We start from the raw sequence: 21971 nt of genomic DNA on the forward strand, positions 1-21971 counted from the left end.
TATTCCCCCAACACACTGCCAAAAACTAACTTCAGAATTCTTCGCCAAGCAATGTCATGCACTGTACGAACTGGAAACCACAAATTTCTGATCACATTTCTCTATATTTCACACTTCAAGACTACTTAAAAATAAATCTTTACAGGAGTCGCTATCAAAATTACCGTTCATCATATGTCACACTTCACAAATCGAACAGTAAAATATAAGCTCTTTGGCCAACTCAACTGCACAATTTTTTTTTTTTTTTAATAGCAGTTCAAGCCTTACGCTGCCCAACTTGCTGCTTCGACACCTACACTGCTTTAAGCATTGGTACATGCTCTAGAGTGTGCATTGTTACAATTCTGATGATCTGGCATACTGAGTGCAATTTAATTTCTTCAAGCCAGTTTATTCATCAGTGTTTCAACAATGTACAACATGTTCTGAGAAATGCACCTCCTCATGAGCAGTTTTCACTGAGACAAAAAGACACAGTCAATTTCAGCCCAACCTTGCGAAGCAGCTTGGCTAGCGGTATGTCCCCTTATAGCCTTAACATAGCCCAAGTCAATGGCATTATTTTTACTAGGAATGCCAGATTTAACAGAGACCTTGCCGTTAGTTCAAGGTGCTTGGCTAGGCCAGCTTGCTTCCAGAGAAAAACAAAATGAGCCGATTCATTCTAGTGCAAGGCAAGCAGAGATGCAATTTATGTAAGGAATTCCTGACAGCCATTGTTTTAGAAGCATCAAAGAATACAGGAAAAAAGGAACCTTCTAGAAGCTTGCTAATAGGAATGAAAGCAAATACTTCCTGCATGATTAGTGACATACAGCTATCTTTATCACCTCATATAGCATCAATCTAGACGAAATATACATTAATTTTTTTTTAATGTGTAGTCTAACTTCACAGATAAAAGCAAAGGCTTATTGACTGTCGGTGTTGCTTGCATTTGTCGTTTTTCAACATTATGGGCTGGCGCAAAAGGCCTGCGACTGTTCTAACAATTATAAATTTAAAAACTTTGGAAAGTGCCTAAATTCAAGAACTTGAATTCTGATTCAGAGAAAGGAGTTGATTATGAGCTGTCTTCAAGGAACAATGACGAAGAGGCCTGTTGCCAGTTCCTAATAAGCATGTCTTAAGTTTGTTTGAATTTCCAGGTTAAAGAATTTTTAGATGTCCAGCAATATATCTAAAAAAAATCAGCATTTAAATTTAAAGCCTGCAAATGTGCAACTTAGACAGACATACAATTTGTTGCACTTCAAAAAAAAAAAAAAAAAAAAACATCCGGCACCCAAAGACTTAAAGAACTGATTTAATCAGCCAGGTGATCAGAAGTTGATCTCAATGACTGGACCAGAGTAATTCCACAGCTTAAAAAGACTAAATGTGGGAAAATTTCAGAAAATTTACAACACTCCCGTCTTCTTTCTATTACTGCCCCTCCTTTCGCCTTGATCAGGTGCTGCCAGGCCTTGAACCCTGAGGTGGAAATTGCGTTCATTAGATATAAATGATACATCTGTCAGTAAATAGATTTACCGGCCGTTATGATGCACCCCCCTCACCCTCTCCTAACTCCTTTTCATAGTTCTCTCTCTCTCTGTGTGCGTGCGCGCACGTGCGTGCGTGCGTGCGCGCGTGTTAGTCCTCACACTTGCCCATGTCAGCTGTTCATGTGCATGGTACGCAACAATGGAATGTTGTTGCTCAACCCCAGGGTCGTCATCTCTTTGTGCCTACGTGCTTTGCACGATTACTTTCCGAGAGATCAGAGGCACAAGGGCTAAGTGTGGCGTGCTTTTGTGGGAGCAGCTTCTGCATTCTTGACCCATCACTGACTGTAGCCATCTTCAACAATCTTCAGGCTGGCTTCAATATGCCCCAGGCTCACCTTGTTATTTCAGATAACACCTGAAGTAACTTGTCTTCACTCTGTCTGCTATGCATTCAACACAGCCTATTTGTCACACCATTACCCCAGATGTTACGCTGCAAGTCCTTCAATTCGTTCAGCACACCTATGGACTCAATGTCCATATGGTACAACCGAGTACCAGTCTCAGAATCCACCGGACCCCCATTCCACCATTTAAGTAGGGTGATGATCATGATTATGGGAGTTCATTGGCACCTTTAACGCCCAAACTCTGTTGACTGAGGCTAGCTTAGCACTCTTTCAGGAGCTATCAGGCAATGTTTGGTATATCATCAGCCTCGGTAAAATTAGAAGAACTGGTGAGGCTTATACAGTGCTGACTAACGGCCAAATCCTCTGCTATAGAGGTCTCCCAGATAAGAAGCAATACGGGGTAGGATTCCTAATCTATAAGCACATAGCGGGCAATATTGAAAAATTCTACAGCATTAATAAGAGGGTAGTAATAGTTGTAATCAAACTTAAGAGGTATAGATTAAATGTAGTACAAGCTTAAGCTCCAAGATCCAGTCATGATGATGATGAAGTAGATCAGTTTTATAAAGATCTTGAATTAGCGATGAGAAAAGTGCATGCCAAAAAACACACACAAAGGAAGGGAACACTGACAGACATGGACAATCACTGCTTTTGTAAAACAAGTTCTTGGGCGAGTTGGTCACTTTTTGCAGGCATAACAGCAGCGCCGTTACAACTCAGTATACTGTAGTAATGGGCGACTTCAATGCAAAACTGGTGAAAAAGCAGGCTCTGGTGAAGAAGTAATTGGCAACTATGGCATCAATTCGAAGAACGCTAGAGGAGAGATGCTGGTAGAATTCGCGGAAAGGAATAAGCTGCGAATAATGAACACGTTCACCAGGAAGTGTAGCAATAGAAAGTGGTCCTGGAAAAGCCCTAATGGTAAAACAAGAAATTAAATAGATTTCATACTTTCTGCCGATCCTAGCATAGTGAAATATGCTGAAGTGTTAGGTAAAGTCATAGGTTGGTGAGGTCTAGGATTCACCTCAATTTGAAGAAAGAGTAAAATTGGCCAGGAAGAAACAGGCCAACCTAGATGCAATAAGGGTAAAACCAGACCAACTCAGGCTGCTACTTGTAAACAAATATGCAGTCTCAGAACAGTGAGATGAAGATGACATGGAGGTAATGAATGAAACCGTAACTAGGCTGGCTTCAGAGGCAGCAATTGAAGTGGGAGGCAAGGCACCAAAGCAACCAATAGGCAAGCTCTCCCAAGCAACAAAGGACTTAATAAAGGAACGACAAAGAATTAAAGTGTCCAGCTCAAGAGATAAGATAGAATTCACGGAACTGTCAAAACTAATCAACAAGGAGAAAATAAGGGATATTCGAAATTATAACGTGAGGAAGTGGGGTGCCATGAAAAATGGACACAGCATGAAATCAGTGAGAAGGGAACTTGGCATAGGACAAGCCAAGATGTATGCACTTAAAAATATCTTCAGCAATCTCAAAGGTGTAGTAAAACCAGCAGAAGAATTCTATACTGACCTTTACAATGCCCGGAGGAGTCAGGATACCTCCATTCGTAGCAGTAATGAACAAGTTGCAGAGACTCCTTCTATAATTAGCAATGAAGTTAGAAGGGCCTTGCAAGACACGAAATGGTGAAATGCGGCAGGAGAAGATGTAACAACAGTCAATTTAATCAAAGATGGAGGAGACAATGCTTGAAACCGGCGGCTCTCTATATAAAGTGTCTACCGACTTCAAGGGTCCCAGAGAACTCGAAGAATGCAAACATTATACTAATCCACAAAAAAAGGAGACATTAAATTGAAAAATTATAGGCCCATTAGCTTACTCCAAGTATTATATAAAAAAAAAAGTCACCAAGATCACTTCAGATAGAATAAGGGCAACACTGGACTTTAGTCAACCAAGGGAACAAGCTGACTTCAGGAAGAGATACTCTACAATGGATCACATCCATGTCACTAATCAGATTATTGAGAAATCCACAGAGTACAATCAGCCTCTCTATATAGCTCTCATAGATTATGAAAAGTCATTTGATTCAGTAGAGATACCAGCAGTCATAAAGGCATTACATAATCAAGGAGTACAGGCCACTTACATAAATACCTTGGAAAATATCTACACAGATTTGACAGCTACCTTAATTCTACACAAGAAAAGTAGGAAGATACCTATAAAGAAAGGGGTCAGACAAGGAGACACGATCTTTCCAATGCTATTCACTGCATGCTTGGAAGAAGTATTCAAGTTATTAAACTGGGAAGGCTTAAGAGTAAGAATCAGAGGCGAATATCTCAGCAACATTCGGTTGGAGATGACATTGTCCTGTTCAGCAACACCGGAGACGAGTTACAACAAATGATTGAGATCCTTAACAGAGAGAGTAAGAGTGAGGTTGAAGATTAATATGCAGAAGACAAAGATAATGATGAATAGCCAGGTAAGGGAAGAAAAGTTCAGGATCACCAGTCAGCCTCTAGGGTCTGTGAACGAGTACATTTACTTAGGTCAATTACTCACTGGGAACCCTGATAATGAGAAGAAAATTCCCAGAAGAATAAAAATGAGTTGGAGCGCATACAGCAGACATTTTCAGCTCCTGACTGGAAGCTTACCATTATCGTTGAAAAGGAGGGTGTACAATCAGTGCATTTAACCAGTGGTGACATATGGAGCAGAAACTTGGAGATTGACAAAGAAGATCGAGACCAAGTTAAGGACCGCACAAAGAGTGATGGAACTAAGAATGCTAGGCATAATGTTAAGAGACAGAAAGAGAGCGGGTTGGGTCAGAGAGCAAATGGGTATAGCCAAGATTCTAATTGACATTAAGAGAAAAAAAAAAATAGAGCTGGACAGATCATGTAATGCGTAGGTTAGATAACCAGTGGACCATTAGGGTTACAGAATGGGCGCCAAGAGAAGGGAAGTGCAGTCGAGGGCGGCAGAAGACTAGGTGGGGCAATGAAATTACGAAATTTGCGGGCAGTAGTTGGAATCAGTTGGCACAGGACAGGAGTAATTGGAGATCGCAGAGGAGGCTTTCGTCCTCGTTCTCATCGATTCAGTGCCTGCGCGATTAACTCGAGATACGTTCAGTTCTTACCATTTATTCCAACGTTCACGCACATCGCTGCTGCTTCATTAGTTCAACCTTCTTTGTTTAGACTGATCCACGGACCAGGAAAGGGATTCGGTTCGTAGTCAGCTGGTTTGTATGCTCGAGGAATGAGTTGTGGCCAGAGAAAGTGCCAATTGGTTTTAACTTTTCTTTTTGATTCATTATTTATTTGAGTGAAGGCTCGCCACGACGCTGGCAGATCCTCCGAACCATACACGCACGATATGGGTTAGATAAGGTGGAAAATAAAATAATGTGAAAGAGTGTCCATGATCAAAACCTGCAGTAACCCTTAAACCCATAAGCAATATGACTGCAACCCATAACCTTGTCTGGTTTTTCCCTAACTGTACAGTACTTTTCGTGCAATATTGCCAACTGTAAACAAGAATCACAAGCAGTTGAGAAATTAGGCAATATACTGAGAGAGCCAAGGCAACAGCCAAACAGGAAGGAAAAGCGAAAATTAACAAACTGAACCATCGTTTATGAGAATATTTACGGATCAACATCTTTTTATTTAAGAAGGAAGTAGAGAGAACGCCACCGAAAGTGGAGAATGATTTTGTGTGTTTTGAATGACGCTTCTACATTTATCAGTCGAGCCACCTGACGTAGCCACTTCTCTGCCGTGCTTTTGTGGGTGTTTTTCTAACCTTCTGCGGTGGGCGCAGTACGTCTAGAACCGCAGCGTCCTGCGCTCTACACGGCTGTACGGGACTGGTGGCCACGCATCGTTACGCAATATCCCAAATAACAATACGAGTCGGTTTTGGCATTTGATAGAGCAGTAAACGAGGGACCCAAAGGACCTGTGTTCCGCAAATATATATTTCTGCATAATTCTTCCAGAGCTAATTAAAAAAATGCTACTATAGTCCGATTACAACTTAAGTCTGCAGTGAAGCCCCGCCCACGCCCTTATAACCGCCAGCCACTGCTCCTCCACGAGGCTGCAAATAATCCATACTTCAAACTTTTCCCATTACCGAAATAAGGCGGTAAACGCAAAAAAAAAAATTATTAGCGCGTAATTTTATATGTTTTCCCTCGCCTATTATAGTGGAATGGCGAAAGCCGAATTCTTTATTGAACTGAAATAAAATGCTTCCATCGCTGCAACTATTTATTGTCAAGTTTCATTTGAGTTGGCAGTGAAATTGATGAGTAAAACGCGTTCAGCAGTGAAATGAACTCTACCGCAGACTTTTGAAGATTTAATTAATTAATTATGGAGTTTTACTTGCCAAAACCACGATCAGATTATGAGGCATGCCGTGGTGGGAGACTGCGGAAATTTGGACCAAGTGGGGTTGTTTAACGTGCGCCTAAATCTAAGTACACGGTTGTTTTCGCATTTCGCCCCCATCGGAAATGCGGCTGCAGTGGCCGGGATTTGATTCCGCCACCTCGTGCTTAGCAGCCCAACACCATAGCCACTACACAACCATGGCAGGTACACTTTCGAAGAGTGAAATGCTCAGACTCCATACACTTTGTATATACTCTGTTGCACACCTCATTGCTTCTGTCAATGAAAACACTCTTCAAAAACAGCAGACGCTCCGAAGGTATTAAGTACGACGCCATTTTGAAAAGGCCACAAGACGACGATTTTGTTTGCTTCTGTGATTGGCTGGAGGAGTAACACAACCCCACGCGGTCCGTGTGCCTTGCCTGCGAACGGCTGGTTTTTAAAGTTATGTGCTACTATAGAAATCTTAATTTTACACTTTCGCTTCTTTACTTGTTTTTGGCGGTGTTCTTCCTGCGCTCCTTTCCCGCGCGAGTCCATTTGATGTGGTTCCTTGTTTGCCAAGTAAAGGAGAGGTGCATCACAGGGCGTACCTGTGAGATTCATCTTATTTCATCTCATTTTGCGGGTTTACGTGTGTTTATGGCAAATGGAGGGCGTTATTCATATTTGTACTAGTAAAGGTATTGAAAAGTTGCCTTGAGTTGCCCCCCCCCCCCCGAAAAAAAATCCTGGGTACATGCCTGTTCCACATATTTGTTTCCTAGGCATACAAATTGATTACCAAAAGAAACCTTTACCAGGTTGCGCTCCTAACCTGCCATCGTGTGCGCTTTCCCTTTGATTTAGTCTTTAAATTCAACAGGATTTTCTTCAGTTGAGTATTGGCACAGAATGCCCCATGCTCTGTTTTGATTCTTTCGAGCTTGTCTGCAATAACCGTTCCACCAGGGAACTCGTCTTTCACTTGAACGACTTTTTGTTTGAGGGATGAAATTTTCTACTGTGTCAATAATAAAAATGGTAATATAAGCTAGTGCATCATCTAGAGCAAGATCACTTATAAAATCCCATGATATGTAAGCTGATTCTTTAAAATGATCCCAATTTGCCGAGGCTAGTTTCCACCAAAGGGCATATTGTTAGTTAAATGTGGTTTAATGGCACAAAAGCAGCTAAGGCTATGCTGCGCCAAACACAAGGTGTTTTAAAATCCAGTTTAGGAAGGAAAAGGCTGTGGTAATAATCTATATTTTATGTAAAAATCCAGTGTCGTCTATAAATTTATGCACATCAGATAGTGGGATTAGCGGATCACCTAAAATTAAAGCAGGGTAATAATAATATTTGGGGTTTTACGTGCCAAAACCACTTTCTGATTATGAGGCACGCCGTAGTGGAGGACTCCGGACATTTTGACCACCTGGGGTTCTTTAACGTGCACCTAAATCTAAGCACACGGGTGTTTTCGCATTTCGCCCCCATCAAAATGCGGCCGCCGTGGCCGGGATTCGATCCCGCGACCTCGTGCTCAGCAGCCCAACACCATAGCCACTGAGCAACCACGGCGGGTAAAATTAAAGCAGGGTGTAAAGGTATTTGATATAAGTTGTCCCAAAGGTTTCCTCTGTGTATTTCAATGTGTGTACATGTCAGTAATATATGCATAAGTGTTAGTGGTTCTTGGCATTTTTCGCATGTTGGTGTCTTCTTACATAAGTAAATAATTGTGTGTTAGGTGTGTGTGCCCAACACACAGTCGGCATAAAACTACTTCGAAGAACCGTTCCTGATGATAACATGACTTCCACTCACCAACTATGGGTTTAGTGAGATGTAGCTTGCTGTCGGCACAACAGTCCCATTCGTGTTCCCATTTTGACGTTAAGGCTTTTCGAATCGCACGGATGCTATCTTTATATAGAAGTGTTGTGTTTGTTATGTCTTTGTACACTGCCATCAATGCACTTCTATCAGCTGCTTCATTACCCGGTATCCCAACATGGCTTGGAACCCAGCAGAAACGAATTGACCTCCCGTATTTGTTAAGCGCCACCATGTTTAAAACGTCTCCTATCAGGGGTTCACACTCACATTTCAGATGTAGAGCCTTCAGTGTGCTTAAAGAATCAGTGTATGAGACTGCATTTTTGTGTTTATCAGTGATAATCTTTTTAACAACCCATATAGCATAAACTTCGGCCGTGAAAACAGAGGCGTGCTGTGGTAATCAAATACTTGTTTCCCAATTTTCCATTACAGCCCCCACACCCACGTGTTCTTTTGTTTTACAGCCATCAGGGTAATATTTCATGTTATTTTGATATATTTGTCCTGAAGAGCATGGAATTCTTGTATAATGTATTTGCATAGGGTGTCTCTTTTCTTTAGATATGAAACGTCCAGTCACATAACTGTGTGAAATCGTACCACGGGGGCAACCGTTGTGGTTTTTTGGCAATCTGAAGGACTTCATGAGGAATGTCATAATCCCGACAATATTGCTCATACCGCAGGACAAGTGGCCTAATCATGTTCGGTTTATTTGTATAGTGTAAGCGTGAGTTGCATTGTGTGAGGATGTTGTAGCCTATGTGTTGCAGTGATGACTGAATTCTGAGTACGTAAGAAAAAGTGAGTAATGCTCTGCGTTGCTGCAAGGAGGGTTCATTACACTCAACGTATAAACTTTGAATAGGTGATGTTCTGTAGGCACCACTTGCCAGTCGCAGTCCAAGGTTATGTACTGGATCAAGTCCTTGGAGGTAGGACTGTCTGGCTGAGCCGTAAACCACGGAGCCGTAGTCTAAAAGGCTACACACAAGAGACCGGTAAATATGTAAAAGACACGTTTGGTCGGACCCCAGTGCTTATGAGATAACACTTTGAGGATATTCAATGTTTTATTTGCCTTAATCTTTAGTGTTTTAATGTGGGCTAGGAAGTTTAGTTTTTTGTCAAAGATTACTCGCAAGAATTTATATCCTTGTTTTACCGGCAATGCGACATCATTCAATTTTAAAACTGGGTCTAAGTACAGTACAACTCTCATTTTTGCGAGAATAGCACTGTAACAGTTTTTGAGTAGAGAAGCGGAAGCCATTTTTCTGGAGCTGCCTTTCACATGTTGGTAAGTTTGAGGCGCGGCATGCTATTTGAAGATCATCGACGTATATGGAGTGCATAACAGAGGGGGGAATGACTTTGTTAATAGAGTTCATTTTTACTATAAAGAGTGTTGTACTAAGTGCGCAACCTTGTGGCACACCGTTTTCCTGGATAAATGTGTGCGAGAGCACAGTGCCTAGATGGATTTGGAATGTTCTGTTGGAGATAAAATCAGTGAGACAGTTTAGCATTTTACCACGGATTCCTAACGCAGTGAGGTCACATAAGATTCCAAATCTCCACGTGGTGTCATACACTTTTTCTAGATCGAAGAACACTGCCAGGCAGTGCTGTTTGTCTAAGAATGCTTCACATATTTCGTGTTCAAGTCGGACGAGGTGGTCTGTCATTGAACACCCTTTTTTATACCTGCACTGATGAAAGTCAATGAAGTTCCATATACCAAGTGTAAATGTTAATCTCGCATTTACGACACTTTCATATGATTTCGCCAAACAGCTTGTCAGGCCAATGGGTCGAAAGCTGCTTGGGGATGTGGGGGATTTACCTTTCTTTAAAAAGGCACAACTATTGCATTTTCCCAACTTTTTGGCATGATTCCACATTCAAGTTCTTTGTTGAAGAATTTAAGGAGAGCATCTACGGATGCTTGGGACAGGTGTGAAAGCATGGAATAATGGATCCGGTCAGGACCTACTGCATTTTTTTTGCCAGCACAGAGAACCCTGTTAAGTTCTTGTAACGTGAATGCAGTGTTGTATTCGTCCCTTCACATACAAGCAGTTGGTAGCTTTTTCTTTTCTGCGACAGTTTGTATTTTAAGAACATGTTTGAATAATTAGTCGAGCTAGAGACGTTATAGAAATTCTCCCCAAGTATATTCGCTTGTTCTTGTAGTGTTGTCCGAGTGCCTGAAGGTGTAAGTAAGGGTATCGTGTATGATGAGCAGTCCCCCTTAAACTTCACCTGTTCCCACATCCTTTTGGATGGGACGGTGCTATTAATTGTAGATATATATTTCTGCCAAGACAATTTTTCCGCCTGTCTCCAAATATGTCGAGCTTTCACTTTGGCTTGTTTGAAATTCAGAAAGTTATGTGTTGGGCATCTACGTAAGATTCCCCAGGCCTTATTTTGCTGCTTTTTTGCTACGGTGCATTCATGTGTCCACCAAGGATTCAGCTTTTTCCGAACAACGCCAGAAGATTGTGGAATGGCCTTTTCAGCTGCAGAAATAATACAGTTAGTAAACATTTTTCATTAATTTCGTCAATGCTTAGGTCTGCTAAAATAAGCTTCTCCAGCCTGGCACTTTCTGTGAAAACAGACCAGTCTGCCATTTGTAATTTCCAATGGCATGGTCTGTGGGATATAATGGGCAGCGTTGATGTGAGATTGATTATAGCAGGTAGATGATCACTGCTATATGAAGTCTCCAGTACGTCCCATTTAAAATCGGTAAAAATATCCAGAGAGCAAAATGCTAAATCAAGGCAGCTAAAATACGTGAACTCGGTCAAAAATGTCTTGGTGCACCTGAATTCAAAAGACAGATGTTGTTGGTCAAAATAAAATGTTTGATAAGTTGTCTTCTTTGGTCATTCTTATCGCTGCCCCAAAGAGTGCAACAAGCATTAAAATTTCCAACTAAAACAAAAGGCTCCGGCAGCTGGTCAATTAAATTTTCCAGGTCTCAAGTTGTAAAATGGCTATGGGGAGGAACGTACAATGAACAGATGGTGACAGTCTTAAATGATAAAACGGTGACAGCTTGGATGTTGACAGCTGACAGCTTGAAACAGGATGCCACCTTGGATGACAATAGCGACACCTCCCGATAGACGGCTGGAGTGTTCGCGGTCCTTTCTTATGACAGTAAAACCTTTAAGAAAATGTGTATGTTTGGGTCATAGGTTCGTTTCTTGAAGGAAGAATGCTACTGGTGATAACTTATTTATAATGTCTTTAATGTCACCTAGATTGTGAATTAGGCCTCTGCAATTCCAATGAATGATGAAAGCCATTTTATTGGAATTGAAAAAAAAAATTACTTTTGTGCATGAGCTTACAAGTTGTAGGCGACATGTACTAAAAAGCTGATTACTCTTATGAAGGGCGGTAACCGTTGAGGTTACCTTTCCCTTTCTCGGCGGAGTTACAACATGTTTCTCCTTCTTGGAGCGCTCCAAGGAGCGCAGGTCTTTTGGTGTCAATGACGCCGGGGTTTTCGAATCGACCTCCATCGCCTTTTCCAAGGCGCTTGATGATCGAGAACCAGATGCCGAGACGCGCATCTCGGGCCATAGGGTTCGGTTCAACTTCGGGCCCTGTGGGACTGCAGTCTTTGATGATGATGGAGCAGCACTGGCTGCAGCCACCAAGGGGGCAGTTGGAGTTTCTACAGGAGTACCGGACGTGGAACCTGTAGACTCCTGAAACCAGTGTGGTGCTGCCCCCTGCCACATCACACTGGCATAGCTTACTTGAGGTAAGTGCCCTAGCCTTTCCTCGCTTCATAGAATGAGATATTTTCCTTTACAGTTATTGCAATGATTTCTTTTTCTCTTTTCCAGCAAGCAGCTCCATGAGTAAGCTGGATGATCACCCTTGCAATTAAAGAAATTATGGGGTTTTATGTGCCAAAACCACTTTCTGATTATGAGGCACGCCGTAGTGGAGGACTCCGGAACACCCTTGCAATTGACACATTGTGCGGGAGCATTGCAGTAGTCAGATGGATGGTCGTTGGCACTACACTTCGCGCATGTTTCCTTTCCTCTGCATGATTGTGATGCATGTCCGAACCTCTAGCAATTGAAGCACCGCCTCGGGTTTGGTATGTATGGTCGGACATTGATTTTCAGGTAGCCTGCATCAAGTGAACTGGGCACAGTACTAGAACCAAATGTGAGTACTACCGTGTTTTGTAGGGATCTGTTGGTCATTTTGTCGAAGTGTTATCCTTTGGACCTTGATTACATTTTGCTCCTGGAATCCCTCAAGGAGCTCTTCGTCACTGAGGTTCAAGAAATCTTCTTCTGATATTACTCCTCTGCTGGTGTTGAGCGAGCGATGTGGGGAGATGTGACATTAATGTCACCGATACTTGTGAGTTCACCGATTTTTTCGACTTCGTCCTTATTTGTCAGTTCAAGGAGGAGGTCTCCGCTTGCCATCTTTGATGCTTTGTAGCCTGATCCGACCGTGTTTGATAGGCATTTGGATACTAAGAAAGGCAATAGTTTTCTAATAGTTGTGTTGCCTTCACGGTGCAGGACATGGAACTTTGGGAAGGTGTCATGGTTAGGTTTCAATAGGAACTGGGATGTTGCTTCGGTGCTCCCTTGTTTTTGAGGGCGATCTTGGAGGGGGGGAAAAAGCGTTTGCCATGTAAACACTGGAAATTCGGTGGCGATGGTAGCCACCCACAACCGGGCCCAATTAAGGGACGCTACTAGGTTGGGAATAATACCTGGAGACGCCAGCCATGCATCGCCACTATAACGTAATATATATACACCCAGTACTGGATATATTACACACGGTTAACCCTTACCGCCAGGAAATATGGAAGTAATAAGAAGTGAAGACAGGAAACATTGAAAGTGAGAGAGAAAGAAAAAGTTTAAGAGGGGGACAGGAAAAGGCGACTGCCGATTTCCTCCAGGTGGGTCAGTCTGGAGGTGCCGTCTATGTGAAGCAGACGCCAAAGAGGTGTGTTGCCACCGCGGAGGGGCCTTGAAGGTCCAAACACCCAGCATCGGCTCAATCCCCAGGATCCCCCTTTCCCCAGACACGGCTAAGCTGTGCACGGCTACATGCGGGAGGGTCAAACCCTTGTGTGCTCGGGTACGTGGTGTCGCAACACACCAAACGCCTGCTTACGCAGACGCCCCTGTGGGGGAAGGGCATATGGAGGACATTCGTGTTGCTCTATTAAGTTTAATGTTATTGGGAAGTGGTCACTTCCAAAAAGATTTCTTGTTACACTCCACTCTAAATAAGGTAGAAAGACCACAGAGCCAATCACTAAATCTACAGAAGAATATGAATTATCACGTCTACCAACCAGGAATTCTCAAGGATTTTGAATAGTCTGGAAATACTCAGGGAAAACTCAGGGAATTTGTGCTTCTATCCGGGAAAAGTTAGCTGTCATTTTATTGCAAGCAGACGAAAGTCGTCCTAATGTTGGCTCGAGTAAGAGAGGGGAATCGTAACAAGGTGTCTTTGATGCCATGTCGTCGGTTGGAGGAGTTGCCATGTACAGTCAACGACCGATTTTTCGGACGCCCGATTTTTGGGACATGCCCGATAATGCGGACGGCTTCGCGGCACCACCACCCCATAGAGTCAATGCATAAGAACGTCCGATTTTCCAGACTTTTTGCCTTGACCGCAGGTCCGAAAGGGCATTAATCAAAGCCAACATTGCCATTTTGATTATCTCACCGCCTCAGACAGCGCTCTCACACGCAGATCTGTTAGCACCCGTAGCCACCACCGCGGCAACGCGAGGCCTATCTGCTTCAACGTTCGCTATTAAGGTTCTTGCCGTTAGGTGCAGTGTTTTTCATTGAAAGAATTTGCCGCTGTCAGCAATGGCACCGCCTAGTAAGTGTACTGGCAGGCCTTCAGAGCTTTTTCGGACAGGCCTGTGGCAATTTGAGCCCTTTGAGCATTTTTTAGATTTGAGCAATTTTTTCGGACTGTCTGACTTTTCAGAAGTTTTAGTGGCCCGTAGGGAGTCCGAAAAATCAGAAGTTGACTGTAAAACTGATCAAGAAGATGCTTCAAATGGTCCGTAGGGCGAACGTGCGGCAGAACGAGGACGACAACAGAAAGGGCAGAAAGTGAGAGAGGCATGAAGGAGGTCGCATTGAGGAATCATAGGGAAATGAACTGTGCCACCTCTTCTTTGAAAAGCTTGAGCTGAAAAAGGAAAGTGTTGGCTGACGCCAAGGTGCAGGTGACCCTCATCTAAACCAAAATAAACTCTTTAAAGCAGTGAAATGCAACATTGAGGCATTGTGCGTGCACTGAGAGTATGTCAGGACAGATGAGGTTGACTTTCCAGCTGCTGGGAGAATCTCACTTGTGACGAAGTTCAGGTCTAATACCAATGAGCTTGCTATTAGTCGATAGAAATAGCTCATTTTTGAAAATATTTGCTTCTGTATGTATCTCTTTTTATTTGTATTTTAAAATGTTCGACTGGATTTGCAATGGGCTTTACCATTTTTCAAAGATATTTTATTCACTGTGCATTTTACTACCGTTCCCTTCAATTTTCTATATTGAATAAAATCAGCATTACTCCTTACAATTCAAACTGGATTAAGTCTTATTTTTTAAATTTTTTAACATGCTTACTAGACACTGAGAGCATCGGGCGACATGGTGTCAGCTTGTCTTGACATAAAGTTCTGTGTGACAGAGGGAATCTTGAAAAGGCACTTGGGGAAAACCTGGAAAACTCAGGGAATTTGAATATGTCAACTCGGTAGACACCCTGATTATGACAGACATTGTAATAGGTAGGCTTTTTTATTAAAGATGTAAATGGAGCAAATAGTTATCAGCTTGTCAAATAAAATTATCCACACAGATACAGCCTTGAGTCACATCTGAAGGGCAAACTGTTCGCAAGCAACAGACTTATTTACACCTCCAGATGAGGCAGAAGCGTTGTGACGCTCTTTAGGAAAAATGGCAAACTGCATGAAAAAGTGGGACTGTGTAGGCTTAAAGTGTATTTATTGGACATACAGCAGCCTCAGATTAAATTTATGTGCGAGTTCTATGATGTTGTCGAGGTTACGAAGAAGTTCTGATGTTCCTCTGTGGCATCTGTGTATCCATATCGCAGAAGATGATGTTTGCACTGTGTGTCTAGTATAAAAAGACTAATTCAACTTACACAGCCCCTTTTTGGGCCCTGTGATGCACGGTTTCTCTTTCTCGAAGCGGTCGAGAGATTCCCATCGCTACTTAGGTGTTGGCAGTGCCGGTTGACTGGAAGTCACATTCATCGCTCTTGCGAGGCGCTGGACAGACTCTCTTGCGAGTGGTTTGTTTGATGTGAAGCACTCATCTCTACGGATGAGACCTTTGAGGCCACCAGCCCAGAGGTTGATGGCCCCTTCTTTTGTGAAGGCAGAGCAGCACTGGCTGCCGCCTTCAAGGTGGCAGCTCACTGCAAGTGGGCCGGACAGCCGCCAGAAGCCGTTGTGGCGCTGCCCCCTGACGCACAGCTTCGGCAAAGCTGTTCTTGGGCAGGTACAATACCCACCTGCATGCTTCCTTAAATTATAGGTTTTCTTTGACTTTCATTGTGACAATTTCTTTTTCTTTCTTCCAGGACAGGCAGGACCGTGAATATGCGGCATGATTGCCATTACAGCTCATGCAGTGCGAAGCATTTTCACACGTTTCAGAGGAATGCTGACAAGTGCTGCAATTAGCACGTGTCTGTCAGCCTAGGCATTTCTGTGAACTATGGCCAAAATGCTGGCATTTAAAGCATCAAAGAGGATTTGGCACATAGGGTTTTATCCGGATCTTTGCACAACCTACCTTGACTGTCTTGAACAGGATGCTTGAGCCAAAAGTGATAATAAGGTGTTTCGTCTGGATCTCTTTGCAGTCACACCTCACCTTTATTCACTTCAGATTGATTATATTTTGCTCACCTCATCTTCGGTTAAATTCATCATCATCATCAGAAACAACACCACGGGTGGTGTTCATCGTGTGGTGCAGTGATACTGTCACTGGGATGTCATCAAATGAGACTAGATTAGGCAGCTTGTGTCATGTTGTTTATCATGGAGTTACAAAAGGAGATCGCCACTAGCCACCTTTGATGCTCTGAAGCCTATGCCAAGTACTTCCATCATACATTTTGAAACTAGGAAAGGTGAGGTCATTCTCCATGTTTTTTCGGGTTTATCAGAATGGATAACATAGAATCAAGGGAAGTTTTGCTTTTGGTTGCCAAAAAATTGGAAGACTTCTTCGGTGCACCCTCGTTTCTGAGGATGATCTATGAGTTTGGTGAAAAAGCTGTGCATAAGTATACCTGCAGATTTGGCAGTAACACCTGCCGCATACCATGGAGCCCAACAAGGGGACACTACAGGACTTACAAATAAACAAGTTCTTCGGACGCCAACTGTACGTTTCCACTACAACCACAAATATATAGCCAAGGTTGGTTGGTTCCACACAAGGTTAACCCTTGCTGCCAGGAAGACTGGAAGTAAATATCCAAGTAAATTTTTGCGGACGGCAAAAATTCACTTGGAGTGCCCACATAATTGATATTGCAATATGAGAAGTGAAGACAGGAAAGATTTAAAGTGAGAAAGAAAGATGAACGTTGGAGAGAGAGAGACACGAAAAAGCAACTCTCAATTTCCCCCAGGTGGGACAGTCCAGGGGAGCCATCTATGTGAAGCCGAGGCCAAAGAGGTGTGTTGCCTCCATAGAGGAGCCATAAAGGTCCAAAACACCCGGCATCAGTTCAACCCACAGAACCCTCTTATTCCTAGACAGCGCCAAGCCATGCACGGTTAAGTGCAGGAGAGTCCAATCTCCATGTGCTCGGGTCCGTGGTGTCTCAACACACACCAAATGACTGCTTATACAGACACCCCAGTGGGGTATTATATAGTGTGCCTTTGCTTATTATTTATTATGATCCTAATTACTGTCATGGTAACATGCTTGGTTGTATACACACGTAAATGATTTCAATGTTCTGGCTATTGCCTGAAGGACAAGGGGGATTACACAAGCAAGCTAAATTAACTTGCACATTACAGCTAACAACACATTAGCCTTTGCACACCTACCCAATGGGACGACACACTTTTTGTCTGCTAAACAAAGCGAGTGACATTGCATGTATGTCTTAAAATGGTAGCACATAATGCCATTTAATATACTGGAAATGTGGCGCCACCAAGGTAGCTACAACGCTCCCATGTGCTTCGGAACCATTAATGATGCACAGCCTACAACTGAGGCTACAGTAGGGCAACTACACTGTTAGGTTATTGTCTTTATTCAGCACAATATTTCATTCTTTAGTCTTTCGAATGAACTCACCCTTTCCAATGAGCTCATAAAAAAATCTGCTCCTGCAGCACCAATGTTTTCAATGTACTCAGGATTATCTTCGTGGTTTCATCAGACACACTGGGAAGTTGATGGCTGACCCAAAAGAGTCATCCTCAACTTTCTACTACCACTGTTCACCTTATTGCGTTTAAGACAATTGTTCAGCCCAACTTTAGATTATGCATATATAATTTGGTACCTGTACACTCAGAAACATGTTAACCAAATTGAAAAAATGCAAAAGAGAGCGGTGAGATTTCTTTATAGCAGCTTTAGGCGAACTTCGATCACATCATTATTAGCAAAAGCCAACCTCTCAACGCTAATACAAAGAAATCGTGTTTTGACATTGAAATTTTTGTTTCAGTTAGTTAAAGGTTATTATAGGATAGACATATCACAGATACTTTCTTTTTCTACAGGATATGCCACAATGTAGAGACACATCTTGACCATAACTCCTTTTTCCACTCAAAATAACACCTTTAAGTACTCATTTTTTTCCTAGGCCAATAAGTGAATGGAATAAACTTACTAATGTTGTTTCACAACCATCTGTAAACCTTTTTGCTGTACACCTACAGCAGTGACTCGTCTCGCATGTCACGCTAAGTTTATTATATGCTTTTGTGCTTGGTTCCGGTACATCACTGTGTCTACATTGCCAAATTATGTTTTTCTTTTTTGTGTATTTCTTTTATTGTTACAGTTGTTTGCCAAATTGCAAAACCCAACAAATGTAAGTCCACCCTGCTAAAAACGTAACTTGGGGTTGCAGTATTTATAAATAAATAAATAAATAATATCCCAACCAACTGTATCAAAGATGGCCATTTTCCTACAGGCTCTGCTTCAAAGCAGAGGCTTCGAAGCAGCAAGCAGCTTTGAGGGGATGAATTTATTTAAACTTTGCCTGAAAATAAGACCAGCGTTAACATTAACGAGTTCCACAGGTTGACCTGGAGCAAGCTTTCTTCATTGCACAGATGAGAAGGCATTTTGTTCGACTGCTATAGTAGTACATATTTCACTGGTATAGCAAAGGATGCTTAATAAATTGACCACTCAAATATTTGTTCTTGCATGTTATCCACCAAGTAAACATGCCAGCTGATCAGAAAAGTAATAAAACAAGCCTTTGGATAGACCAAAGGAACTCGCCACAATAGTTTCTACTAGTCCAATACAAGAAAAATGTTTATTCTGGCCATACAATTAAATCTGAATTTATAATATGTCAAGACTTTAAGTGATTTTTAACGGAGCACTGACATTAGATTTTGACTTGACATTATGCTACATGAAGGTCCAAATGCTCTAAATCCCAGAAAATAGTGGAAAGTGTCTGAGCACCCTGAATGATTCACTATAAAATTTGTTTCTACGAACCATCTTTGGTTTCGGTATGCAGGAGGTGGATGAATCTTTACGCCATGACAAATAACTCGTTCCTGCAAATGCTGTGGCAGCCACACACGAGCGCAAGCCACAAGACGCATGCACAGCACTCTTGTCTATTTTTGATGATTAACGTTGTCGCACCTAACATATTGCTACACAACGACAGCAAATTTTGCTCTGTGCCATGATGTCACGATAATGCTCATGGTGCCAAGGCGGCATTTCGAAACTAACATTACTATGAAATCAAAGTATTTTACAAGTGTTTCCCAACTTTTGTACTTCCTAAGTCTCCTCCTTTTACATGCAGGAAGTGTGTGGTATAGTTTCTACAAGTTCGAAAATATGTGTGATTACTTGTTTTGTGGTAAAGTGAATTCGCAATGATAAATTTCACACAAACACCGTTACTATCCCAGCTTGCAAGCACCTGTACAATAGGATGGTGCACCTTTTCAACGAACCCAACGAAATTCACAAGCGATGCCTGTGAGTGTAGCATATAGCAGGGAGCTTTAGAAATAGCATACCCAAGCTGCTTAGCGTACGCAAGAACCCAAACTCAAATGTAGGACCTTGGCGCTCTTTTGTACACCCGACAGTTTGCATTTGCAAACTTTCGGTACCCTCTTTCTTTCCCTATTATCAAACAAAGTGCAAGCAAATCTTCCAGTACCATCAATGTGACAGACCCAAACTGTGAAAACTATAGCTGTTTTCATCAAGTAGAACTGCACGCAACACTATAAAAATATTATCATTGAGCGATTGCAACTAAAGTGAAATTAACTGACCAGTTCAAATGGGACATCTCAGTAGCATAGGTGACACATTTCTGCTAACACAGTTAAGTGCGCAAATAGACACACATCACACAAGGAGCCATCGGACAGGATGAATGCAAAACAGCCCACATCTACAGCTGGCACTTACCTTGTCCATGTCCCCTTTTGTGGTGTGTTGACCAGATTAATTTTCTGTAGGCAATAGTTTGTTTTGGTGGTTTCTAATGATTGTACCACCTGATCATATATGTAAATACAAAACTACACAAAAAGTTGAACTCTCAATAACTTCAGCTCGGAACAGTCATGCCTTCTAGATAAGCCATTTATTTTAACACTTAAACAAGCGATAATGTTTCTCATCCAGCTTCTATTAGACAAAAACATTTATATGCATATGTCTGTCCGCCGAACGCATAGACATCTCAAAATACAAAGTGTACTTCGATTTCTTGCTGCTGGCAACCATACGGTCTGCTGAAACAACAACAAATTCAACAATTCCATCTGCACAGCTGTTGTTACACTACAAATACGTCAAAACTTGCAATTGCCACAGTCAACAGCCTATTGCAAGTGCGCACACCGAAAGTGAATTGGTACAGGTCGTTTTGGTAGATAAAAATGCGACACCAAGGTGGTCCTGTTTCAAGGATGTCTGTACATGGCTCCAGCATGCGTAAAAACCGTGTGCAGTTCAAGTAAACTACGCACTGCATTTATGTGGCGAGATGAGTGTTTAAGACAAAATGTCATGTTAAAGAAACAAACAATAGTGTCGGAGCCATGGCAAGCGTTGAAACCGTTTGTGCCTTTTGCTATATGAAGGCACAGACAGAACAGAATTTTAGGGGAGTTGCAGCATCTCTTCAACTGCCCACGTCGTTTATGGGCAAAACCTGCGAAACCTGACAGCTCCGGGATGTTCGATATGCGAAGAGCGCATGTCAGCGCTGAAAAACTTACCTAGGGCACATCGTGTTCGCCAGATGTTTTCTATTAGACTCGCTTCATAAAATGAACGGCACACTTGAGCGATGGAGGCGATGTCTTTACCACTTAAAAAACTGAAGATTTTCGCCAAGAGTTCAGGAGGAAAGGACTCCATGGCGAATAAATTGATAGCACTAACGCTAACGCTACATTTCCGAACAAAATAAAATCATTTTTGGTTTCGGTCTTTAGATCACAGAGGTTTTAGTTTGAATTTAAACGTTTCTCGTATTTTATGCCATATTTTGCACAAATTACCATTACTGTTATTAAACAGATCAAAATTATTCAAACAATTTTATTTTCGAAAGAAAGTGTGCACAGAGGAACCTGGGGCCTCTGCACGTCAGTGCAGTAATTTTTTTTCTTTTATAGGTCGAAAACAGGGTCATGGATGCATTGTACTTGTTTCATCAGAATCAAAAGTGAGTTCCTCGGCAAAAGCTTCTTTTTTCTTTTGGAATGAGTGTTCACCTATTTGATTCATTCACTTGACACGACACTCCAACATGGCATATATTACACAGTACAGCAGTCAAGTAGAGAGTCAAACGCCAACGCGCCTAAGAAACTCATTCAATCTTAAAAATGCAGTGTTGACTCATGACAGTGATTGGCCTACGTGTTGTTTGCACACCAAAACAGCGTCAGTTAATATATATATATATAACTTCTTTCAACAACCTGTAGGCATAGGCAATGTAGTGAGAAACTCTATGGGCATAGGTCTTGTGCGGAAAAAGAACTTTACGAAAAACGAATCTTCATGCGCGAAATACGGATGCCCGCGGTTAAGCGCCGTAGTACTTATACCCTTCATTCATCATTTTTCAATATTTTCTACGTGATTTACGTTTCATAAAATGGAACGTCATACCACTTTTGGCCGCTGAGACTGATTCCAGGAGCTTCCTTGGAAGAACTCTATGAACCACATTGTTGACGTCTCACCGTGAATTCCGCCTGCTCTTATTGGTTCAAAAAGCGCAGTCTCCTCTACGATTGGCTCCTTCAAAGGAACATGGCGGAAGAACAAATTTAAAGAATGGCACAGTTGCACACTTGATGCACAGTTTCATTTTTTTTGCGAACATCGTTACCACACTATTTATTCGTACAACATGAATATCTGAGCTTGCCATTTACTTAAGTATATAAGACTTTATAAAAGAATGGTAAGACAAATCCTTCACCACGAAGTGTAGGAGCGTTTTCGGCTCTTAG

At 42.1% G+C, this 21971-nt stretch overlaps 1 protein-coding gene across 2 annotated transcripts in view; it reads right to left on the reverse strand.

Moving 5' to 3' along the window:
* LOC142559293 (F-box only protein 31-like) overlaps positions 1-20876 on the reverse strand; it is an 83458-nt gene extending 62582 nt beyond the window's left edge. For both annotated transcript variants that reach the window (XM_075670913.1, XM_075670918.1), the window contains exon 1: positions 20721-20876. In XM_075670913.1, the coding sequence (XP_075527028.1) occupies positions 20721-20862 (142 nt within the window). In that variant the 5' untranslated portion in view covers positions 20863-20876. The remainder of the gene's footprint in view (positions 1-20720) is intronic.
* Positions 20877-21971: the final 1095 nt, after the last annotated feature.

This window comes from Dermacentor variabilis, chromosome 1 (genome assembly GCF_050947875.1).
Source record: "Dermacentor variabilis isolate Ectoservices chromosome 1, ASM5094787v1, whole genome shotgun sequence".
NCBI lineage: Eukaryota > Metazoa > Arthropoda > Arachnida > Ixodida > Ixodidae > Dermacentor > Dermacentor variabilis.